Source organism: Rhopalosiphum padi, chromosome 3 (assembly GCF_020882245.1).
Source record: "Rhopalosiphum padi isolate XX-2018 chromosome 3, ASM2088224v1, whole genome shotgun sequence".
NCBI lineage: Eukaryota > Metazoa > Arthropoda > Insecta > Hemiptera > Aphididae > Rhopalosiphum > Rhopalosiphum padi.
The window spans coordinates 72,079,430-72,106,457 of NC_083599.1; the positions used below are offsets into that span (position 1 = coordinate 72,079,430).

The 27,028-nt window shown below is 27.6% G+C and overlaps 3 protein-coding genes and 1 long non-coding RNA gene across 4 annotated transcripts; 2 read left to right on the plus strand and 2 right to left on the minus strand.

The window, feature by feature from the left end:
• Nucleotides 1–463: 463 nt before the first annotated feature.
• On the minus strand, nt 464–7,884 carry LOC132926697 (uncharacterized). The gene is made up of 5 exons (XM_060991096.1): nt 7,633–7,884; nt 3,667–3,873; nt 2,122–2,276; nt 1,119–1,355; nt 464–707 (listed from the first exon to the last, which is right to left on the minus strand). The coding sequence occupies exons 1-5, from the start codon at nt 7,709–7,711 to the stop codon at nt 699–701; spliced, it is 687 nt and encodes a 228-aa protein (XP_060847079.1). The 5' UTR covers nt 7,712–7,884; the 3' UTR covers nt 464–698.
• LOC132927064 (uncharacterized) lies at nt 4,021–6,033 on the plus strand. Its single transcript, XM_060991512.1, has 2 exons — nt 4,021–4,411; nt 4,518–6,033. Exons 1-2 carry the CDS (start codon nt 4,364–4,366, stop codon nt 5,868–5,870), a joined length of 1,401 nt encoding a protein of 466 aa, XP_060847495.1. The 5' UTR covers nt 4,021–4,363; the 3' UTR covers nt 5,871–6,033.
• Nucleotides 7,885–9,276: 1,392 nt separating the features above from the next.
• On the minus strand, nt 9,277–9,766 carry LOC132923758 (uncharacterized). Its single transcript, XM_060987716.1, has 2 exons — nt 9,543–9,766; nt 9,277–9,469 (listed from the first exon to the last, which is right to left on the minus strand). Exons 1-2 carry the CDS (start codon nt 9,696–9,698, stop codon nt 9,314–9,316), a joined length of 312 nt encoding a protein of 103 aa, XP_060843699.1. The 5' UTR covers nt 9,699–9,766; the 3' UTR covers nt 9,277–9,313.
• Nucleotides 9,767–19,790: 10,024 nt separating this feature from the next.
• Nucleotides 19,791–20,489, plus strand: LOC132923774 (uncharacterized). The gene is made up of 3 exons (XR_009661256.1): nt 19,791–19,966; nt 20,038–20,194; nt 20,353–20,489. It is a non-coding gene; the product is annotated as an uncharacterized LOC132923774 (long non-coding RNA).
• The last annotated feature ends 6,539 nt before the right edge of the window (nt 20,490–27,028 follow it).

The window sequence follows — 27,028 nt, forward strand, 5'->3', positions numbered from 1 at the left end:
TGCTGAACTGGGCATGTTTACTTTACATTATATTTTGGTAGACCACATATCCACTTAAACACAGTCTATTATTCTTAATCATTTTTTTCTTGAGAGTTCAAAAAGCATTTATTCTATTCAATCATTGTATTTTGCTAAACAAGCAAATGGCAATAGGTGTAGTTGTATTAGAAGTCACCATTAAGTTATTTGTATATAGTTATCAATTATTTTACAAATACACGACGAATGCCATAATATTCATAACAACGAAAAATAAATTATTATATATTATATTATATCCGATTTTCGGACATTTACCATCAGTAGTCTGCGAAACCTAGGATTTACCGGTAAATTCTAGGTTTAACCGGTATTCGTACTTTTACCGTAACATATATATAAAAAAAATATTGATTTTTGTTATAAAAATATATTTATTCTCTTCTCCTCAAAAAAACTCATGCAAATTAAGGGAATAAATCATAAAGGTAATTCAAATAATAAAAAATTAATTATATAAATGCCTCTATTAAAAAAAATAATATATATGATTGTTATGCAATTTTTAAGTTATATAAATATTATGTATAATTCACTTATTGAGACGGTAAAATATATAAAAAGTGATATTTTGTAAAGGTGGGTACTGTTGTAGTTGTAGTAGCTGGAGTGGTTTTAGTTGTTGGACGACTTGTTATAACTACGTAGTCATCCTTTTATTGGACCTAAAAATATTACAACATAAAATTAATTTGTGTACAATCAAAATTAATATATATTATATTTATTTTCTAAATTACATTGCCATTAGCAACACAATAATATTCTGATCATAACGCTATTTTAAAGCCCAACACAAACTATTTGTTTAATATTATAATTTTATTATTAAAAAAAATCCGAGGAACTTTCTCTACTATATAGAAAGTGTCAAGTATACTCTGTCATTGAGTAACCACTGTAATGGATGTTTTAAATTTTGAATAATTAATAACAAGGACCTTAAGTGAACAAATTGTTATTACCTATATGGATAAATATTTAATGTTATTTACATTTGAACTTTGGTCACTCATAAAAAATAAATAAGGCTTCACACTAAACCTTAAACATTGAACAACTAGTAAGGTACTTACTTTGGGTTGTTCTGTTTTTTGGGGGGGTTCTTTTAATGATTTTCCCAACAGGTATAAATACAATGAACCATTTGGCCATGTTCGTCGACCTTCGGGGACGTATGATAAGTTATCCTGTCCCATGGTTTTCGAAAGGCCATCGCACTGGCTTTCATGCATCATCCCTACTCTTGGTGCGCTGATCGCCATTCTAATTATCTTCACTCCCTCAGAAGTAGCGTTATGCACATCGTAAACCTGTGGACCAAAAGGTATAAAGAGAAAAAATCAATTAACTTTAACTTATATAAATAGTGCAAGTACACTGAAACGCCCCCCTCCCATTCCACAACCGTCGATGATATTCTGTTTAACACCTATAAATTCAACTGTAATATTTATGCTAATTACGTGTTAAATTTTAGTTTAAAGAAAACGATAACAAGCTATCAATGATACTACTATAAAATTTAAATGATTTTTCCATTCTATATTTTTTTTTAAAAGGTTCTTGAATAGTTTTAGATTGGTATCCGTTAACAATTAAACGTTATGTTTAACATATCATATTATATTTATTTATTGTAAAAATACCTATGTATTGTTATTATTGGCATAATCTAACCGTCAAATAACTTTGGTTAATAATTTATATATTGGCACAACACGAGGACCTCATAAATTTGACTGTATACATTTTTAAGTTGAGGGAGGTGTATGAGCATATTTATCGTTTGCCGGTGGTATCTATTTCTACTTTTTTGGTATATGCCTATGCCTATTAGACCTATTGTTTGTTTATAATTATTTTTTACCTGCTGAAAATACATTTTTTTTTATAATGATCTAAGTTACCAATAACAAATATTGTATCAACAATCATTCGTCTGAAAACACAAAACCTATATTGTATGTATTATAATGATCATCAATCGTGTGCTTCCCCTCTCCATAAATAAAATAATAAAATAGGTTGTTGTACGAATTTGTCCATTATAATAATATGTAAATATTGTATACTCACGGCACATCTGAAGAACAATGTTGATCTGATTTCCGTATTATTTTTCATGGTTGGCCTACGTTCTAACAGCGTTATATAATGCCAGCCTTTAATATACTCGTTAGTACGGTGTGGATAATGTTTTGGAATACACTTAAAAACGAAGTGGTCCATAGCTGATAGAGCATAACAACAGAACAAATACACGAGTATGATAATTGATAAGTATATTTGTTTTTATTTCTAAATTAAAATAATGTATCTTAAATGTAGGTTGATATTTAATTAATTATTGTCATACATGTTCTTATGTATTAAATATTATGTGAAATATTCATAGTTCATACATTGTTTATAACTTTGTTTAGTGTTTATATTGTACTCTTATCGCACCGCATTATTTAATGAATAAATATTTATTAATTAATTATCTTTAAACAATTAAAGTAGGTAGGTATAAAATAATTAAAGAAAATACTATTTCCCCAACTAAGAAGATAAGTTTTAGTTGCATTTTATTATATATGGAGTCAATGGCGGATCCAGGTTGGAAGTTGTCAGTTGCACAAAGGCTCCGTCAATTATGGACAACAACAAAATGTTGAAATGTCTTTTTTTTTTATTATTTTATTTATATGATTTTAAAAACTATATAAATACCTATATAATAGTCGGACAGTCGTTATTGAAACTTAATTCATATATTTTATATTGATTTATTGATAATATAAATAATGTCTCCTTCCCCTTAACAAAATTCCTGGATCCACCGCTAAATAGATATCTATGTCATATTACGGACAATATTTAACGTTTACCTAAAACACATACATGGTAATTTACATTCAATATAGCTATGTCAATTTTATATTCCATGCGTGTCTAACTCTATCTCCAACACAAGCCCAGCTACCTAGCTTAAAGGAAATAGATACCTAATTGATAAAATGTTATATGTATATATATTTTTGTTAAAATTATTATGTGTATATTCTTATTCGATTAATAATAAAAATTAAAAATTAAGTAGTATATGATGTATTCTAAAACTGTGAAAATGAATGTGATAATTTAACAAGTTTGGAAACGGTAATTAAACTAACTCGGCAGTCTGCACTGATACTGATAATGTGATATATGTAATTAATGAGGTTATTAAATATTTTATATTATAAATGTATACAGTAGTGTTATCTGTAGCCCTTATAGATATTTTCATGTGCATACAGTTATTAAGAGTTCCTACACTTATTGCACACCCGATACCTATATGTTACTGTGAATGTCGTCGTATTCCAAAGTCAGTGTTGACAATGATTAAATTTGTATTGATTCACTAGTAAATGTCTAAATTTTTTTTTTTTAATTTTTCAAAATTCGCCAATTTAGAATGTATATGCGATATTCACTAGGTGACTGTCGGCATTTATCAACTGTGGACATTCACAGTAATTAGTAACATATTCTACAAGAAATACGCTTAGCCCAATACGCGGACCCGCACTATACATAACCTTTCACGTATAGTGATTTATGACTGCAATAATAATGATTTGTTATACGTACAAGTCAGGTCATCGCAATGTCCGTGTACACTTGTTTCCACGGGACGTTCAAGCCACATATTCAATAATGGAGTTTTGCTCAATACCGTATCTTTATCCAAGTAAGCGCAACCGTACATTCGCGACCTTGTTTGTATCGTGGAAACCTCAAAGTATTCTCCTAGTCCAAGTGGAGGACATAATGGTTGCTGGGCATAACCTGTGATATCTAGACACAAAATATAAATAATGAATTAAGCTATACGCGTATTTTATTGTTTTCATTGGTTTTGTTTATTTCACATGCAAATATAGCTGTTTAGAGGAGATAATGTCATCACCAATATTATCACAATGGTCAAAGAATAGGTTATATAGTCGAGCCAACGAGAGAGTACTATTGGGCGGCGACCAAAACTCATCCGTTCTCGCGCATTCCCACCACTAAAACTCCCTAACTGCTGGCCGCCGTCAACGCTGGCCGCCGACACCGATGTCGCCACCATCGCCGACGCTGCTGCCACCACCGTCGCCGCCGCCGACCAGGAAACTGTGACAGTGTTTGTATACAGCGTGAACTATAATAGCATCTCCGATATTTTAAACACAACATTTTTGTTTTTTCGCGCACCCCGGTGTTTTATACGGTTTTATTTAACTTTTTTACGTTTTTTACTTAACAATTGTTTAATAGTTTTACGTATAACAATAAGTACAATATGGATGTCGCAGCTGTGTCTCCTTCCAAAAAAAATCCATGTGGAAAAGTAAGTGTTTGTATTTATACTATTTTTTTTACTATTTATTTTTTTATTTATTTTTTTATACTATTTTTTAAATTCTTAAATTCTTAAATTTTAATTTTTTTTTTAGTTCATCGGCACTGGTCAAAGAAAAATTATTGTCAATTTATATAAGAAAATAGTTAAACACCAGCTTGAAAATCCTGACAGCCCTCGAATGACCTTAAGAGAAATGATCGTCGATATCTCAAAATCTTCGGGTATTGGACAGCGGTCAGTTCAAAACATATTATCGGAGTATAAGAATCAAGGAACAATTACATCGCCGAACAAGAAAAAAATTCGACCTACAATAATCGAAAAAATCGATGAATTCGATAAAAATGCAATAAGACAGAAAATACACAATTTTTGGAGGAACCGCGAAGTACCAACAGTCGATAAAATGTTAATCGCCATTAATGAAGATGAAACACTTCCAAACATTAAGCGGTCGTCATTTCAAAAAGTGTTGAAAGATTTACAATTTCAATACGTAAAAAAAAAACGTAATAGTGCACTACTCGAAAGAGAAGATTTAATAACTTGGCGCCGAAGTTATTTGGTCAAAATAAAGCATTATAGAGAGCAAAACAGACCAATTTATTATTTGGACGAAACGTGGGTCAACGCAGGCGAGGCACACAGTAGAACGTGGACCGATACCACAATAAATTCATCACGAGATGCATTCCTCAAGGGCCTAACCACAGGACAAAAAGAACCCTCGGGAAAAGGTAAGCGTCTCATTGTCTTACACATCGGGTCGACAGATGGTTTTGTCCCGGGGGGTCTTTTGTGTTTCGAATCAAAGACCAATTCTACGGACTACCATGACGAGATGAATGGCGATACATTCTATGAATGGTTTGTACGAATTCTACCACTATTAAAAGAAAACGCCGTCATAGTGATGGATAATGCTTCGTATCACTCCGTAAAGAAATGCAAAATACCAACTATGTCTTGGAAAAAAAAAGATATTATCGATTGGCTTGAAATGAAAGGTGAAATCGTTAACCATCCAATAGTCAAAAATGATTTAATAATAAGAGTTAAAAAAATAAAAAACCAATACGACAAGTACGTAATAGACGAGTACGCAAAAGACAATGGCAAAATCGTATTGCGATTACCCCCATACCACTGCGAGCTAAACCCTATCGAGCTCGCGTGGTCTTCTGTAAAAAGCTATGTCCGGACACATAATAATACGTTTAAAATAAAGGATGTACTGGAGTTATTAAAAAAAGGCGTGGAACATGTGACAGCGGAAATGTGGACGAATTTTGTGGGACATGTCGTCAAGGAGGAAGAAAAGTTTTTGAACATTGAACATATAACAGATGAAGTATTTGACGAACTTCCCGAAGCAGAAGGACGTCATATCATGACGATAACAGGTGATACGAGTTGTTCGGAATCAGACTTCGATTCGGATTGATTTCTTTGTATTTTATTTTTTATCATTCGAATATTTTTTTATTATAATTTTTTTTTTTTGTAATTTAATGATTTTGTTATGTGTATAAAAATTATGTAATGCACAATTGGACATTTTTGTTAAAATAAATAAATGCATAATTAAAATATTGATATTACACACACATTATTTGTATTGTTGCTGTATTAGGTACATAATAGTTTCGGCACTACGGCAGACGCCAGCTGTTATTTTTTTTTGGGTGGTGTGTTACTTGAGCCGGTGTATACAACCAGTGGTTGGCGGCGGCCGTGGAATTAGTCGACAGCCGCCGTTTAGTGAGTGGGGGTATTTACGGCGGCAACTAGATGGTAGAGTGGGAGAAATTTGGGTACGAAACCGCGGAGCTCGATCATTTGGATGCGCGAAGGAATAGTACTCTCTCGTTGGCTTTAGTATAGTCAATATATGTTTATGTTTGTGTAGGTATTTTGCCAGCGATTATTTTAAGTAGGTGCATATTTTTCGAGGTTTATTATATAATATTAATGAACGTCTTATTACGAACGTAAAACATAGACAATTTACGTTCGGCATAATCAATTTTATGCTGTTAGCATTAATATTAATGTTAGAGTCGATTAATCTATTATCTAAAACATGGATCACCAATTAATATTTTTGAAGGACAATCAAAATTGGAAGACATATTTACATTATTTAAAAACCAATAATATTTAACAAAAATAATAATTTACAATAATACCACATAATTATAATGCTGTCGTAATATGTGTTATTTTATTCTTTGTTTGCGGGCCGGATAAAATGGGTTCGCGGGCCGCCATTTGATGACCCGTGATCTAGAATTCTAGAACGTTTTTATTGATATTTTAATTTTTAAGTGAGTTATGGTTATGTAAAGTATTATAACTTTTAAATGCTCATAATAGTCTTCAATAAAAACCTATGAGATTTTGAGTCTATATAATAAGAATTCACTTTTACTACTAATTATAAATTTCCTATATTTGTATATGTATATGTATACTCTTGTACAGTTTTTTTTAAATATTTTTAAACATTGGTTCTATTAAAATTTTGGATGGATCTCTGGAGGCAGTTATACATAAATAAACTTAATCAATATCAATTAGAATAATATACCTATACAGTTATCATATCTGATACCTACATAAATATATAGACAAGTAACAATGAAATACAAGTTAATACAAATTATGAGAATATAATTTACTAAATAGATGACAGTCATCAAGAATTAAGATTGTTGTCACGAGACATATTTAGTTACTGTAATACAGCAGATGATATTCAGATATTCTGTACACTCATTTCATATAAATTATATAAAACACGTATTTATCAGATATTTAAATCCATAAAACAATAATTAGATATCTGTATACTATTTCATAATAATAATAATTATTATTATTATCATAAATTAGTGGAGTAAAATTGTAAAATACCTAATTAAATAATCAGGAGGATGGGGTTACTGCACTAGAATTATCAATTTTTATAGTCTTATAAATATAAACACTACAAATCCACATGATGAAAGTTAAAAAAAAATTATATTATGCACCACAATTTATAATGAAAGTTAGATCAAATTTCGCAGGTCATACCTGTGTAGGACAGGCAAGACCCGTAAACATGCCTATGATAACAAATTAACAAATCGAAATTATAAATGAGAAAAAATATAAAATAATATTTATAATAAATTAATATACACTCATTAGTCATTACTCACTTTGTTTTGTCTCGGCTGCCACCCAGGAGGATGTGATAAAAAGTAAAATGCAGAATGTTTTTGATATTGACTCCATCATTTGTTGAAAACGACCGCGATTACGTCTGTAACGGGCGTAAAAAACGTTTAAAGATTACAGTTGGACAAAAACCAAAGAGTGAACTAAAAAACTGACGGTAACACACTGATTCTGAACCGCACTCTACGTGCTTTTCTATAAGCCACTACGGCGGCGGTCGTGCAGGTGGTGGTCCCTACCACCGATTGCGCGTCAGGATCATCGTCATAATATACATAATATTATACGAATGCGGCACGCTATACGTTGAACGATTGTCTTGTTTATAGCTGAAACGACGTGTGCGGTCGGTCAAACCAAATATTATACATACGTTGTTTAGTACAGCTATACGAGTATACGACATGTATAGAAATACTGGTACCCGCGACTAAGAATTTATCGACGGGGGCGCAAGCATATTGTATGTATATACGTTGTCGTATTACCACTTCCAAGGCCGCCATTCGACAAGGGCGTTCACAAATATGGTAGTATACTATACTATATTTCGTTCCGTTTCCTTTGTCCGCCGAGTAACCGTGTGAACCGCGTTTTATTAAGCATGTATATACCTACGTATGCACCTGGTGTTATTGTTATACTCATATTCCTACAGCCCTCCGTGCTCATAAAATTACCGCGAATATGCAGAAATTGTTTTTACAAGATCATAATTAGTTTGTGTTATAGATTCAGTCTTATAGTTTTTATAGTTCACGATTGGTACAGTCAATTCATAATATTATAATATATGATCCGTGTATCGCTTATGAAAATAAAAATAATATTCAGTTAGGTACGGGTCGCCATGTAGATTATATAACCTTGATATGGGCAGCTGTTAACACAGACAGCCCCCGACGAACGAATAAAATATTTCACGAAACACCGTCCGAGTTGATTTTTTATACTATGCGCATCGTCGCCACCACAACATTGCAGCAATCGTATTTTAATAAATATATAAACCCAACGCCCCCGAGTGTGTTTGTAAAGATAAAGGGTATTGGGATTAGGATAGGCGTCGGTGTATCGTGCGCGTAAAATTACACGACGTGTGTTAAACATTTTAAGAGTAAAAACAGCTCTATTTGCACCGCAAAAATATATAATTTAATATACCTAATATATTTTAGTAGAAAATTCAATCGAACGCCGCAAACTCAGTCGATTCGGATTTTTTTTTTTAATCGTTAATAGACCCCCGATTGGCCTAATGACTTATTAGTTATTACTTTGCGGCTAAGACTTGAGACGTTCGGCCATATTCGAAATAGTGACCTAAAATTGCAGGACATACGTACACTTACATAAGGACGTGTATCTACGGTTCCATGTCATAATATCTTCGAAATAATATCTTTGGTCAAAATAACTCGGTAAAAATATCTTTTGTGAAAATATCTTATGACAAAAATATCTTTGATCAATATATCTTTTAAATTGATTTAAAAAAAAATGTTTATTTATATAATAAATTTAATAAATTGTTACACATATTATAAGTATAAAAAATAGGTAAAAAGTAACATCTCTTCAAAATCCAAAAATATAGGTAAAATTATTATTATCATAAATATTAAAAACTTAATTAATTAAATTAAAATTAGTACCAATTACTTAATACTGAATATTGTAAGATAAACCCCTTAAATATTGAGCTGCTGGTATTTCTGAGCAATTTTCCACAATTTTTTTTATTTTTATATCATGATCGTTGTACTTTTTACGGCGTGGTGGACTTGATTCTCCCGATAATCGTTTTTCCAATCGAACCTGATATCACGTAATTATTCTATTTGTTAATTTAATTAATTAATTAAATTTAAATAAGATAAAATATAAATACCTCTTGTAACACTTGTTCTTTTTTTAAGAAGCGTATGAATTTCCATATTGAAACATGGTTTGCTCCAAGTGCTGCATTGAAAGCATGATGCCATCCTTCTACCGAATTATTCGTACGCGGAAGATCCTGTATTACTGAATCATAGCAATTCCACATATTGATACTAAATATTGGCGGGCGTCGACCATTCCGACGGTTGGGACGTCCGATCCACGTATCCTCAAAATAATTTATCATCGTGGATAAAACATCTTCGTTTTCAACAAAATAATTTGATTCAATTAAATCATTAAAATATTGTACACTTTTATTTATTGGAACATAAGCAAGTGCACATAGATGTCGAATTTGTAATGCAAATTCTGCATCTTCAGCGTACATATTTTGTAGTCCATTTTCTTGTATTTTACGCCACATACATTGTTGGAAATGAAAAAAGCACCCTTTTATTTCTGAATTGGGAAACACGTCTTTAAATGCTAATATAAATGATTGTTCGAAATCAATCATAATACTGTCCGGGTTCAAATCCGGTTCAAATCTTTTTAAAACATTTAAAAATTCTATGTAGGATTGTTTTGTACGATCAGTCATTAATACGTAAACAACTGGATAAGTTGTTCGGTTATAACAAACATGTATAGTATATAATTGTGAAAACAACTTTGGAACTGTTCGAAATGTCCCATCTGCCATCCAAGTATTACAGTTTTTAAGTATTTTTAAATTATGAACGGTCGAAAAAATCAAAATTCTTTTTTCGTTTTTATTGTCGTAAAGTAAAAATTGTTTATTATTAACTATCTGATATTCGAGAGGTATATTTAAATCGTTAACTGTTAATGGATTTTGAGGACAAACTTTAACTTTAGATCTCACTCTACAGATTGTGCGAGAAATCAATGTCTGGCTTGGTAATTGAGCAGCAACAACTAATGGAACATTAGTAACAGCTTCACTAATCAAATTCCTTGTGCACACTTGATTAGTTTTAGCATCATCTTTGATTTTTTCCAAAATTTCTCTTACTTGAATTTTGGCACCGTTTGGAGCATGAGAATGACAGGATTCCTTTAATATTATGCCTATAATATATTATGTGTATGATTAATAAATTTCGTGAATAATGATATTTTTATAATACAATAATTACCTGTTTCATCTTTAGTATTTGTAAAACATGAAGTGCATTTATATTTATTGTACTCAGTACAGCGCCAAATATATTTGTTTTTACCATTATTATAAAAAATGTGGAGATATCCGTTATGTAATAATAGGTTATTACCTTTTTGACTTTTAATAAAAGTAAGAGTCATATTTAAACAAAAGTCAAAAATCAAAAATTAGTTAACAAGTGACAAGTAAAAACTCTTATAGCTAGCAGTCATTGTATGACGTGCTAAGTACTGATGACGTACAGTTGGACAGTGTGAAACTAACACGATATAGGTGATTCTATTAAACTGTTTTATTGAGTAAAGTATATAAATTAGACTTATCAAACGTATACTATATACAGTAGAAGACGCTTAATAGAAACACTTTAGGACCAAGGTGAAATGTGTAAATTAACCGATTATTGTTTCTAATAAGCGATTGGTTTGATTTGTACTAAGAACAAAAAAAAATGAAAAATACGCGAAAAATATATGTATGTATATTTATAATTTAAAAAAGTATATATTTTACTATATTATTTAAAATATGTATCTATCGAAGTTTGTTTTATTGTGCGGAATAACTTCATGGACCATGACTATATTTTATGTGTATGAAATGCTGTTCAAATCTATTTTAAAATAATATAAAATGTAGGTAGGCATATAAAAAATACAAATACATTCTGTCTATAAAATAAAATAAAATAGACACATAGTAGGTAGTGCAGTGTACTGTTACAAATTTACAAATTATTAAGAAGGCATGGAAAGAATATTTCCCACAAATGTATATAAAAATACATTTTTTAAATACATTGAATCATAACTATAATATTTAAAATTTAAAATTTTAGTCAGGTTTGGTTAACATTGTTAACAATCTTAAATTACTTGTCTATTGTAGCCTGTAATCTATAGGTGATTTAATGCTAATATTAATAATCGATTATTATTAATTCACGGCTAAAAGTAAATTTTTTTAAATATACAATTGATATTAGTATGCATACATAGTAAGCATACAGGTGCACTTGTCAATATATTATATATTATCAATTATCATAGTTTAATTTTCTATGGTAATATGAAGCAATATACTTATTAATGTCACGGAATTATGTGATACGTGAAGAGAATATTAATAGTTTGACAATTATAGATATCATGGATATAATATAAGAAAAAATATTCACTATAAACGTTTAAGTGTGAATCCAAAGTTGCTAAAAATTTAGCAGACTTCATTTGGCTTTAAAAGAATTATGTGAAATTAAATCAAATCAAGATGAAATATTTTTGATTATAAATAATTCAATCATATAATCTAGTAACAAAAACAAATGCTAGTCATAATAGTTTGTTACATAAAATGGTTAAGCAGGATTTAAAAAATGGTATGCTAGACAAAACATTTGCAACTTTATAAGTTTTATATATTAATTTAAATATATAATTGACTTAACATATTTTTATTTTTGATTAATGACAAACCATTAACTTAAAAGCATTGTAGAGAAGTAGTATAAGCTAATTATAAGCTTTTAAATAGTTTGTAACTAAATAAAATAAATGACAAATAATTATAAATATGATAATTAAAAGTTTAAAGCGGAGTAAGTGATAGACACCGCAGCAGCAAAATCCTCTAAAATATTATAATTTATTATAAGAAAATACAAATAGTACGCCAATAAATATGAATTACCGAATTAGTCGGTTTAATCTGTTTTTTTAGTACGATAAGAACAAAAATTCAAAATTATGCTAAACTATAAAACACGGTCTACGAATTACTTATAAGAATAATGTAAACATTTCATCTAGGAACTACAATAACAATAAAATGACTTCCTTGTGATTTATAATTGCTTACTTTTAAATCCTGCATACTTTAGTAAATCCATAATATTTTAAGATCATTAAAATTAAATTACATAAAAATATTCTTGAAAAGTATAAACAGTTTAGTTATTAATGATTTGCTTATTCTAAATCAATCGATGTAACGGAATAATATATACCTACTAGGTAGTTGTAAAAACTATTTTAAGGAGCGTAATTTACAATTAATTTACTATTTGTTTATAGTGATTGGCAATCTGGTATTTGTCTAATATATTAGTACTGTCTGTTTCCTCGTGTTTCTTAGATATAAAATAATTTTATAAGTATAGTATTATTTTATTCCTTGAAAAATATTAAAATTCGACAATTTCATATCTAAATGTTTTTAAATATTATATTATCCTGATAGGTTGGTATAATAAAATATGTATACGAAAATTAGAATTGAAAATGAAAAATAATGTCAATTATAAGTGGATTCAATATTATTATTTTCATGAAATGCCTATCATGTTTGTAGGATACAAAACCCGTTTATTCGAATTTCGCGCGACGCGACCGTCACGTCCCGCGTCGCAACGTTTGCCATGCCGGAGTGTACCGCCGACGACCGTTGTACCCCCGGAGAGCGGACTGTCTCGCCTCCAGAGAATCTATACCCGCCGCCATGTTTTGCGGTTACTCAGCGCCGTCTTGGCCTTTTAGAGTTTAGACCTTTTGCTTCATTGTCGCTCGCGGACCGGTGCGCCGCCGCTGCCGTCATTACGTTTATTGTTTGTTCCGCGAATCCAAGCGCTCGCGCTCACCGGACTCGTCGCGCACGTCCTCGTGTCCGCGATTCGCGCCCCAGCCGCCTGTACCGAAAATCCACGACAATTTTCGTGTCCGTCGCCCGTCCGATTTTCGCTGTGCGACCCCAATCCGTGGACATTTACGACGTCCGCGTGGTTTTAGTGCGACCGTCCCCGTGTTCACGACGTGTTGTTATTTAATTTATTATTTTTTTTTCGACCTTCGCCGTGCCATTTGAGCCCCGCTCGTTCACTCGCCCACTTGTTCAGCCCGTCCATTTTACGCAGTGCGAACCGTCACGTAATAATTTTGTTCTCGTTTGAGCCGCGACAATCACGGACGTACACGCGTGACGTTATTTCGGTGTGAAAGCTTGCAACCTCAATAGTAATCACGTTCAATCAACGCCCGCGTCGTCCTGTTTGCATCACCTCCATACAACCGTCGGGCGTCGACCATTTCGTCAAATTCAACAGCAGTGCAAGTGTCGCAATCAAGTCAGCAGCCGTCGTTCCAGGTTAAGTGCAGAGCACCGTCGTCGTGTTATCACCGAACAACTCATCGTCATTATCAGGGCTCGGATTTTATAGCACTAAAAATAAATGAAATATGCGCCACAATATGCCCTAAAACAGTGGTCGGCAACCTTTTTGGACTCCCGGGCCACATTCATAAATTAATAAGAGTTTGCGGGCCAGACAAAAATAAAAAAGTTATATTACAAATTATTTATCAAAAAAAAAAAATTTAAAGCGGGCCGCCGGTTGCTGACCACTGCCCTAAAAACATAAAAATAGCAAAAATAAAAATGTATTCTGGTCATAATTAAAAAATACTTATATTTATTGACTAAAGATTATTTATGAATTAATAGGTACATTTATAATTAATTAGAAACTAATGTTTGTTTAAATTTTTTTAATTACTAAAATTACTTGAATTAGTCATGGTGATTATTCAAAATTATCTGGAAATAAAATAAAATAAAATAAATTATTATTTATTAATATATTAAATTATTTTACCTGAGTTATACTATATGATTAAATGTTTTGCCAATTTTGAAAATTTTAAAATACTAAATAAAACATTATAGTATGCAAATTAGCAAAATATTGCACCAAAACTTGAAAAATAGCACTAAAAACCTAAAATACTTCAAATATACAATAAATATCATTATAAAATTTCATATTTGGAGTCCCTGGTGCATAAAACAAATTTATAGCTCACTCTGCTATTTTTATCTGTATCCTATAATAATTAGAAAATGCTATAAAATCCGAGCCCTGATCATTATCAATTATTATTATTTGTCATCGTCTGTGACGTACTATTATATATCATTTTTATTTTATTTATTTAAATGTCTCGGTTGATTGTATGTGATCATGCTATTTCATACTAAGTTAGTATAGTTAGTTACTCAGCATAAAGTTAATTTCTTAGCGTTTCTTCATTTTGGTTCCTTTGAAACCAGTGGCGGACTGGGAGAAAATAACAGCCTAGGAAAAATCATAATTTTAGCGGCTCTCAGTATACTAACGGCCCTTTTTTATATATTTATATACCTATATATAATTATTATATACTTTTGTAAACACAATTTAGAAATTGTTTCTCAATTAATACATCCATATCATGTTTTTCATCAAATTGTTCATTTATATAATTTATAAAATTATCGGCTTCTAATTTTACATCTCAAAAATCTCTTTGAATTTGTTTTAACTGTGTTAATGAACAATTGACTAATTTCCGGGCCTTTATCAAATGCATACCCTTGGTCAGAAGATATCTATAGATAATGGACCAAGAAATTTGATATATATTTATAAAAATAAATGCTGTTAAAATAGTTTTGTATTGTAAAAAGGATTCTTTAAAATTTCTGGCCTTCACTTTGATATCAGAATTAAAATATTCTGCAATTCAATATTATTTAATGCTATAATTAAATCGATGTACAAAGCCCATTGTCTCCAAAAATTCGGTCTAATGTCTTTTCTTTGGACCACCAGCGTGTGTTTCCAATTGTTGCTAGTCGTCTTTTGTCATTTTTTTTCCAATAATTGATTAGCAGATATCCATACGTTTATATGATTCTTTATAATAAACAGCAATATCGTTTAATAAAATAAATAATGAAAATGCTGGTAGTGTTATACTTGTAGCATCAATTAAAACTTAATTAAAAATATGACTAATACCACACGTGCACTTGTTTGGGTGATGATTTAGATAGTCTATCAGAAAAACCATTATATTTGCCCTGCATATTAGCTGCTCCATCTGTAGCATTCCCTTTACAATTTTCAATGTTAAGTCCATTTTCAGTAAATAAATAAATATTTCCCAACATAGTATGAAAGCTGAAAGCTCTATAACTGTATGTATCATATCAATAAAACATTTAAAACTCATTAAAAGCTTTTAATCATTTTGGGTTATTAGATAAAAAGCTTTTAATATATGGCTATTGTTAAATGGTTTGTATGAAAAATAGTGAAGAATACTACATTGAACCTCCAGATGTAAGTCCAGATGCTTTCCGTTGCAATCTAGAAGTCGGTTTGATGAAAAGTAGCACTGATTCTAGAGTTTTTGTAGAAAAGAAACGAATTTAAAATTACTACACTAACTACACTATTACTACACGTCCGAATTATTTTAGGTATTACACTAGTTCCTGAATATGTTTTGATAAGTATTACATTATGCTAACATTTTATGATCAGTCTATGATCTATTTAGACCACAAAACCACATTTTTTTTAAATTATATAATTTATATATATTATTTTTATTTTATAGTATTGGAAAGTTAGTATAGCGCAATACAAATATTATAATAATTAAAAATATTATACAATAATATTAATACAATTTTATTAAATTGAAAAGTAAATGAAAATTACCATGTATATAATATTACTATTGGGATATTCGTAATAAAAAAAGACGTAAGTGGTTTTCTCTTATGGATTTTTGTTTGTGTTGTGGCAGCCAAAGACGGGTGTCTTAAAGAGTTACAAGGCGGAGAGATGGACATAAAAATAAATACTTTTTACACTTGCCTAAAATAATTTAAATCCTCGGGTTGCTGGATTTAATTTGTTTTTTTATTGGATATTAATATTAATATTTACCGAATGGTAAAAAACTAATTATTAATATTAATAATTACTTATTAAGAACGAACAATACTTTAAATGTTATCAAGTCAAATTCAAGAGGCGCCGTAAAGGTAAAACTAATTATTATGCATGCCAACATTTGATCGTCCAAGACAAGAAGAAATATGATACTCCCAAGTACCATTTAATCGTCCGTTTCTTCAAACAAGACATTATATGCCAGGTTCGTTTTAATTTAAAGTAAAATATTTTATATATTCATATATAGCACTCAGATGAGGTGGAACGCATATAGTATAAATCCAAAAGTGTTATAACTAATAATAAATTGTCTATGAAATGTTCAACTACTTTCTTAAACCATTAAATATCGAAATATTTGTAAAATTATAAAAATTACCTCAATCAATAACTGGTTCTAGACTGTGGACCTAAATTTTTCAATTGTCACTCATTGAACAATTTTGAACATTTCTATAAATTGGATTATTAGATCCATTAGCTAAGATTTCCAATGAAAAATTTTCATTTAATTCTAAAATTCGCCCATGACAATTAACAGCATCTGTTATACTCCTATTATCATTAAAATATTAATATTATTCATACAGACATTTAAATAAATTGTAATTTGTAAATTATATAAATAAGTAAATACAAATTATGCAATTAATGCTCTTTAATAAATAGGGTAGGTATAGACGAATATAATTTATTACTTCAAAATATCAACATATTTTTAAATAGGTACAAAATTAAATTCAATATTTAAAACTTCATAAATTGAATTGTTTCTTTTTTTAAATTTAAATGGATGATCAAATGAGTTGGATTGTTGTGGAGTTTTGTGATGATGAAAGTGTTGAAGTGGTATCATAGAACATAATAGAAGAAACAGTCCAACAGCTGATCTGTTTTAATTTTACCGGATGCTTGACATGATGTTGGCAGCGAAGACTTAGAATCATCATAGAACATGTTTTAATATGAATTTAAAATGACGTTACAGTTACATCATGCTGAGTCTCCACGGCCTTTATTCCAAGAATACAGCAAAATTTTAAGGTTGACTGAAATATTTATTAGTTAATAATGTGATAAGTAAAGAAATATGTTCAAAAAAGAATTTATATTATATTATATACATTAATCATTATCTATTAAATAATTAATTTTTATCCATTAATTATTACATAATTTATACATAATGTTAAATGTTATAATATAATGTTTAACTTAATCTAACTCTGACACAATAATTATGATTTGTTTTATTTAAATATTTTATTAATATATCTTTTATGATGGTCTTATATATTGGTTTTCATTTAAGCTGTAAAAGTTGTTGGTATTATGTCTCGCTAAATTTCCATTGCTATAAGCAGTATTAAAATTGAAATTATATTTTTAGTCTTATTATCAAGTTATTTAGGCCTTTAAAAAATAGTGTATTTTTTCTAGTAATAATTATGTTATTGTATATTTAAACTTCTGACAACAACTCTTTTATTTTATAGAGAACTGTTATTGCTGGTATTAATTGTATAACACCTGAAAAACATGCCTCTTTATTAGTTGAACATATTGACAATATATAATAAAATTTTATCTCCTGTTGGGACTTGGACAATTCAAAAAGACGAGGATACTCAATTATTATACAAAACAAGTTCTGATTGCAATGACATTAAAGTTAAAAAGTATTATTTTGTGATCAAAATATTGAAAACTCAGGTAGGCAATACACAAAATATTATAATTAGTTTGCCATTGCTTAAAAAAAAAAATAAACTTATACAATGTTCACATACAAATATATTCCATGTACCTACCCGTGTAAATAGATATTCTTATATAAATAATGGTACTTATTTTTTTTTATAATACTTTATAGGATCTGGTACTACAGCTGATATTTTAAAACTGCCACAAGATAATAGTTTATTACAAAAACAGTCAAATATATCTGATGGTATGTGTACTATTAAGTAATATACTATCATAAGTCATAACTAGAGACAGGATTTATGTGCTCTTAAAAACCTAAAAATAAGATGTTTTTATGCTCTATAATTCCATCAAAATATTCTTTTATGAATAAATATTCTTTTTCATAAAATAATGGTGTGTATTAAAACAACTCTAACTTAAATAGTTCAGCCTTATAAATTCAAAAAAAAAATAATAATAACAAGTTTTATATAATACAAATAAAGAAAAATTGCAAATTATTGAATATTAAGTATTCAAACAATTTATGACCATATTCTGCTCCATATGTTCTGAAGACATGTTAGTTCTTCTTTCGGTCAATATAAGTTTATATTTGCTGAAGGACCTTTCAACATCTACTGATGTAATTTTGGCATATTTCATGTCAGCTGCCATAGTAGGTGTAAACTTTGATGGGAGTTCTCTTTCAGATTCGCCACTTAGAATCAAAGACAACTGTTTCATCTTTTGATAGCCAGGATTTTTTGAAATTAATCTATCTGTAGTAAATACATTTAACTATTGCATTGTAAGTTTATTAAATGGTTGGATCCATTGATATAATAAACATTTAAAGCTAGAGGGGATTTTAGGCATTTTAATTAACAAATAACATACACGATATACTAAAACTCGACACTTAGTACACGACTACACATGTAGTTAGTACACCTAACAATAATTATTAAGAAATTTGTTGATATCAGTATCTATTCTGTGATATCACAGAGACAAGGGGTATTGACTATTGATATATCAATACACCTTGCACAGAGAGAAATGTTAGCGTGGTCTACGCACATACGCAAAAGCATAGAACAATGAAGTGTGCAAATCACGATCAGTGCTACGCACGTTGAACGCGGGAACTACTGATTTTCTTATCAATATTGAGTTGCGCCAATATTTCGTCATGATAATTGATAAATATGATATATTAAAAATATTTTTGCATTTTTTTTATAAAATATTCAAATTAAACCTCAAAATGCCGAAATATTCTTTTTTATGCGCTAAAAACTTTTGTACATCAGTTCATAGGTATATGAATCGTCGACAAATCTTATCCAATTGGAACTGCATACGCTCAGTAAAAATATGTAATAGCATAAAAATCCGGTCTCTAGTCATAACTATTAAACTATATAATATAGTTATTATTGTAACCAAATGCTATTTATTGAATAACAATTAAGTTGTTTGTAAATTTTTTGTATTATACTAATTTACACTTAAATACTTGCCTAATTTCTAATAAATTGTATTGATTTGACAGATTTTCAATAGTTTATTACTAACACTTCAGTAAATATAAAATATGACATTGGCAGTATTTTCAGTATTGTACAATCAAATAGTATTAGTATTAATGGCTAATAAAAATACATCAGCCAAAAATATCATAAATCTTGATAAAATATTTCCTATTAAAAGTCATAATAGTTAGTCACTGAAAACAAAAATTAAGGCTGATGAAAACATTAAAAATACATTGGTATTATACTTTATAATTTTTAAAACTATTCTCTATTTACAATTGTCTTGTAAAATGTATTTATGTTTTAGGTTACTTGGTTAGCAGAGTTAATAGGTGTCAATAATGTTGGAAATAGTGTTCAAAGAATTGTATCAAGAATGTTAAGTAATTTTTTACAATCTGAATATTCATTACATGGATTTAAATCAAAGCTATGTTTTTCAAGCTTAAACAACTATTGAGTAGGTAAAGCATATAAAACTGATTTATTTGGTGTAAGTCAACAATAAAACTAAACCTATTTAACATAATATCACTATAGGTAGTTGATAGATATTATTATTAAATATTGAAATGTGCTACATTTTATTTTATTAATCTAACATTATTATTGTATATTCTAGATGCTATACTAGTTAATGTAAAGTACAGTGTTGTTCCTGAAAAATAAATCAACAATTCATTGGGCATTTAGCTATCCCATGCTCCCTTCCGTATCAAAAAGCTATTTTGAAAACAAGAAAAACTTGAGAATTTTTAAATTTTTTTAATTCTTTGACAATTTTTTATTTACTTTTTATAATATATAATATAGTTAATATTAATAATACTCACCAGTTATATTTTTATTTTTATTTGATGATACATGATGTACATTTTACGTTTAAAATTTATTTTATTATTTTTATATTGGATCATAATATATAATTATAAATTAAAATTCCAATATTTCATTTAATGATAAATATATTATATCATTATACTTTAAAATGTATATACTATATTGCTATATGAGTCAATAAATTAACATTTTAGTAGAATTTGTTTGATTAATTACAATAACAGCATATATTTAAAAAGATAATTTTCTATTATATTGTTATAATATTTGAATAAACCTATTATTAACTGAACATTAATTAACATAATGGTAATATTGATAATATATTGTTAAGATAACATGAAATCAGCGGCCAAATAATTTTGTGGTAATTTTACAGAAACATGTACAAATATTATCATAGTATTTATGAAATGTTTTACTAAATGTTATTTTTTTATTTACTGAATGTTATTGTTTTATAATTAACAGTCTTATACTATTTAAAGAATATTATTTTGCTGTTTGAGATAGTTTTTAATACTTATAATTTATAAAATACCAAACTAAGTATTTATTACAATGTAGTAGCTGTATCATATTATAAATTGTATAAACATTTTATATTTAAAAGATTTTGAACTGAGAAAATAAAAAAGACCCCTTACTAATTTATTTATTATTGAATTTTAGCTAACATGTAGTGTTATTCTTATTATATTCTAATTCAAATTTTTATCAATGTTTAGTAAGATAGTTATACTAATTAAACTATTAATTGTTTATTAATACTTATACATCAATATCAACATGTATATAAATAACTTATGTGTTAACACATTTACAATAATCTTAGTTTAATTGTTTGTTTAAGTATCCATATAACACAATTAAAGTAGATAATTTAAATTTATAGTATTATAATTTTTATATCTACATAAAAAGAAAACTGAAAATTCGCTTTGTTATACTGCCATGCGGTAGAACGGTGTAAATAGGTTTGATAGTATACATAGCTTAAAATTAATCTAAATATTTAAATATTTCATTGCTTAATGCAAATAATATATATATATATATATATATATATACTATTATAATTATTATATTATTATAGTATTCAATCCATGAATAGTAAAATTAATTAGAAATTTATAAATTTTTAACCACAAATTTTAATAATTAATAATTTTTAACTTTTTGTGATATCTATGAATTTTAACAAAACAATAAAATATTTGAATAAGGTTAATACACTATTTTCAAATAATCAATTCAATTTGAACATATAATTTCTTAATAAAGGACTAAGGATCATTGTAAACCAACTTTTCGAACTTCACTACTTACTTAACACTGCACGCCTGCACTTGATGAAAAAAATTATATATCAATGTCACCAAAAATGGAAAATTATTAATTAAAATACTGTTAAACTGAATTATAACCAAAATGCAATTTCATATATTAATATAGGTACCTACGTAAATTTGAGGGTTTAATTATATTTATTCAGAATGATATTGTACTTCATACAATATAAATATAAATAGTGGATGCTCTAATTGTTTGTTTACAACAACTACATTTTAACAAAATAAGATGTGGAAGAATTTCAGTTTACAGCTCCCTAAGTGTTAATATAATTACATTGATTGTGAATAGTCATAACATTAAAACTATAACGTCAATAACCAATAAAGTTAATTTCTATAAACATGTTACACTTATCTTAATAGGTTAGGTTTTATATTAACATATAAATCTACCTGATACTACTAATTCAATAACAATATATTTAGATTTACTAAATTAATTCAATTTCAACCAATATAAATTAATTGTCTTAACCCATATTATCCATTAGTTGTATACTTGTATCGATCATATTATATTTGTTAGAGACAATCACAATCATTATATTATTAACTCAGCTGTTACAGATTCTGTAATTACCGATCACTAGCCCTTAATTCTACAATTGAATCATTTTATGGCACTTGCAAATACCATTATCAATAAAAACCAAATAGGTATACACATTTTAATGAATTAAAAAAATAAGATCACTAAAATTAATTGGAATGAGATAAATAAAATTAAACTCAATGAAAATAATATGGTAGCACTTTTTATAAAAATTATATAAAACCTATTAAATTATTTTAGATATGAGAAAACAAAATATAATCAACAGAATCAACTTAGTAATATTATTTCTCTCATGAGAGGTAACTTTGCTCCTGGGAAAGATCAATTAAATAAAGGTAATTTTAAACGACGCGTAGTCTTCACAACTTTATATCCATTTGTATCTATCGTTAAAAAGTATAAAATTATTATCATCAATTGATAATTAAACAAAAAATGAATGAAAATAATATTTAATCATTAGTTTTAGATAAAATACACATTTTCATACAAGAACTATTCTACCATTATCTGAACAAAAAGACATTTGCCTTAAAATTCAACCATTTCTTATTCCCTATCGATTATCGTTAATTATCAGTTAATATAACGCATAAACAATTTAAATAATTTATAATATTTTTTTATTTAATTTCTAACTGTTTCCAATACAGACATAGCTTAAAGGAGATATCAAAAATGTTATCTTTAAATACTTTTATTTATTTTCTATTTAATTACTATTTATTTTTGAAAAATAAAAAAAAAACTATAGTGGGTATAATATATTTTTTTATATTTAAAATATGTAAAATAAAATTGTAAATTTTATCTAATAAGTAATTCATATTAAACAAGATTTGATTTTCTAATCAATACTACATCAATTTGCAAGTTAACCCAACCTTCGTCTACTCCAGAAACAGGAAACTTATTTAAATTATAAAATATGCATCAAAATATTAAAAAATATATTATAAATATATTATAAATATTATTAAGCAAAATAAATCATAGGCTTACATTAAGTGTAAATTTAGAGGAGCTAGAAAAATGGATGTGAGGGGGCTTTGTCCCCATCCACCTTCCAAGTACTGCAGTTACCTGTTAAAATAATTTTAAAACTTAAATTAATCCTACTTGTATAAATAATAAATAATTCTAGTAATATCTAACTAGGCTCTACCAATCAAAATTATAAAGATTTTAAGTTTTGGCCAATAAGATTCGTTTACAAAAATAATGAGAAAAATTGTGTAGAACAAAAATAGAAAAAACATGGTACAGTATACAAATATACAAAAATAAAACACAACACAGGGCATTAGATGCTAAAGTGGTTTACTACGTTTAATTAATTGGATTTTTATGTAAAAAAAAAATAAGAAGTTATTGTACACATTATGATTATGGTATGTATATATTTTTTTTCATATTTTAATTTTAATATATTAAGTTGTTTATTAAATAATGTTATGCTGAATAATTTTTATACTGCAATTTTATTTATCATGTAGTAGTAGTACATTTGTTTATTAGTTTTTTTTTAATATATTATCTATATTTTTAAAAATCTCTAACTCTTTCTCTGCAATACAAGCATAACTTAAAGGAGACAGATAATTGTAATTGATATCTTTAAAAACAATTATGTACATACTCTGTTTTTGATCAATAAAAAAAAAAAAAAAACACTGGTAGATACCTACAATATATTTTGTATCTAAAATATGTAAATACAATTAAAAAATGTAATTACTAATTAATATTTAATTTTTTTATTTAATATTACAAATTTTTGCAACATAACTTATTCATCTATTTTGATGATAAATTTACGCAAATTGGACGGTAGACTATTCTTTATCACCAGAGTTTCTACTGATAAATTGTTCAAAATATCAAACATTGAAGAGTTTAGAATTTTAAAAAACATAAGCTTGTAATAAATATTTATAACAAGTTAATTTTATCAATTGCATTCTTATAAGTGTTAATAAAACAGAAATTATTATCATCGTTTAAAAAAACATCTTTAAATTTATAATTATATCCCCTTATGTGCATCTACGCAAGAAACTATCTTTATTTTATTCCACTACAGTACCATACCAATAAGTAAGTTTATAATATGTCCTCATTTATGACAAAAATATTTTTAATAATTATGAATTAAATATATTATTAAACACTAATATACTCAGTAATCAATTCAAAAGTTAATACAATTTACATTTATGCATTATACATATTTTAGTCTGTACAAGAAAACGGTAGATATCAAACTATAGGTAAGACCATTTCACTAATTTTATAAAAAAAATAATTAGTTTTGAACTTAATGTAGTTTCTAAATTAAAATTACCCTCAATTACACATACACTATAAGATAATAAACTAGACTTTATCATGTTTTGTATAACATGACATTTAAATTAAAAATATATAGTACAATTACAGTTATTGTTTGGATATCCGCACAAATCTTTCTATCCTTGATCAAAATTAAAGCAAATAATCAACTATATTAAAATAATTAATATTATGTATTACTTTTTTAATATTTTTAATATTATTGAAGAATACAATTATCAATTTTTATCATCTTAAATTATAGTAAAAAAAATATTTGTGAAATATTTTTGTACAAAAATTTAAAAAAAACATATTGTAAGGAGATTCATATTTTTATACGATCAAAATCGGCTATTTTAATATCACAACATGTACATATATAATCAGAAAATCTGCTTAATATATTATAAATAAAGGATCACATTTTTATTTCATAGTTACAATTATTACAAATCAAAAACATTTATATAAACGTTAGATATATTAATTATTATTTAAAATAATAAACTTATTCACAGTTTTATTTGTTTAGTTGTAATACAATAATTATCATGATTTCATTAAAAAAACAATAATTGATAGTGATAATTGAATATGTAAAAACTTATATGACTACTTAATTAATAAATTATTATTCTTATCCTTCAAATGGTCTTATACAGAGGTGGACTGAGAATCGTGGCCGATTGCCCCTTTGCCTCCTTGGCTAGTTTTCTCTTAGTATTTTACAATTATTTGGAATACTACAAGACATTGATTGCATTACGTAACCAAAAGAAAATTCGGAGTAAGGTATCTCATCTTTGCTATGTGTGTACTCTATTTGAGAGTAATCAGGTAATATCCATCTATTACACACAATACAACGACCCACTAAATTAAAGTATACCCACAGTGTACGAGGTATATCTTGTCTCTTAAATGGTATACTACAATTATCCATAAAATTGTACAATGATAAATTTTTTAATGGTTGAATGGTAGTTTTTGAATAATTTTCATTTCTTTCTTTATTAGACACATCCAAATATTGATGTAGGTATGATTTTTTTTGGCATTTCGTTACGACCATTGGGTTATTTGATAATTTCCATCCAAGACTTTTTGCATAAAAAAGATTTTGAGGAACATATAATAATGCATTGTGTTCTAGATTGAAAAATAGTTTCTCAAGTTCTAGAAGACAATGAGGTATATATGTCTGAAAAAAAATAAACAATAATTTTCTAATTATTCATAGGATTAAAACAAGTAGATATTTAAATTCAGAATTTTTAAATAGTAATATTTTACATAGTTATAACCTGCATGAAAATTGAAATATCATAAAAACTCAAAGTACAAATGCAGAATATGTTTTTAAGTTTGCTTGATATTTCACAATTTACTCAAAAATTAAAGGTTACACACTAGATTTGTTCTGTTGACAAAAAATTTGATTTTTAAAAGTTAGAAAAATAAAATAAAAAATAAGAACCAGTAAATATTGTCATTGTTACTATAATAATGTTATCATTAGTTGAGATAATAGCATAATGCAGTTAATTATTGAAAACTATTAATAGATTCCTGGTATAAGTTATACACATTTTTTTTATCAAGTGCTTACATTAAATATAAATATAATTTTTATAACTGCATAACTATTTAGATATTCACTTTTTCTCTACGAAATTTATTACATTAATTTTTAAAGACATATTATAATTCCAAGTTCTAAATTAATAATGAAGAATAATACATTTTTAGGATTTTACCTAAAATTTCAAAATTAATACATTTTTTAAATAATCTTGTTATGTACTATCCAAAAAAATTAGGATCAACAAGTATACTAAATTAATAACACTGATTGGATATGAAGGTAGATAGTATTGTTGTACAATTTACATTATAAATACAATACATTCAAAAGATAATGTAAAACAATAGCATGACTATCCACAGCTAATCAATGCATTGGAGAAAGAAATAACAGAACAAAATCATGGTTTATAAAAGCGCATTGTAAAAAAGCCATTTAATAGATATAAATAGTAATAAATTCACTAAATTACCAGTTCATTATATCTTGCAGATAACAAATTTAAATTTTTCAGGAACATTATTTCAAGTGGTAATCTTTTGAGGCCAGTAGAATCAAAATTTAAGGATTTTAATGTATTGCAAATTGATGACATTGATATCCAATTCCAGAAGGTATCTTGATTAGT

What these genes read in the sequence shown, in the direction of transcription:
- LOC132927064 (XM_060991512.1), top strand. Translation starts at nt 4,364, where the DNA reads ATGGATGTCGCAGCTGTGTCTCCTTCCAAAAAAAATCCATGTGGAAAA. An exon ending in AAAAAAATCCATGTGGAAAA is followed by an intron (nt 4,412 to 4,517) that starts GTAAGTGTTTGT and finishes TTTTTTTTTTAG; the next exon opens with TTCATCGGCACTGGTCAAAG.
- LOC132926697 (XM_060991096.1), bottom strand. Translation starts at nt 7,711, where the DNA reads ATGATGGAGTCAATATCAAAAACATTCTGCATTTTACTTTTTATCACA. An exon ending in GGCAGCCGAGACAAAACAAA is followed by an intron (nt 3,874 to 7,632) that starts GTGAGTAATGAC and finishes TTTTGTGTCTAG; the next exon opens with ATATCACAGGTTATGCCCAG. An exon ending in CATTGTTCTTCAGATGTGCC is followed by an intron (nt 1,356 to 2,121) that starts GTGAGTATACAA and finishes TTTGGTCCACAG; the next exon opens with GTTTACGATGTGCATAACGC.
- LOC132923758 (XM_060987716.1), bottom strand. Translation starts at nt 9,698, where the DNA reads ATGTGGAATTGCTATGATTCAGTAATACAGGATCTTCCGCGTACGAAT. An exon ending in AAGAACAAGTGTTACAAGAG is followed by an intron (nt 9,470 to 9,542) that starts GTATTTATATTT and finishes ACGTGATATCAG; the next exon opens with GTTCGATTGGAAAAACGATT.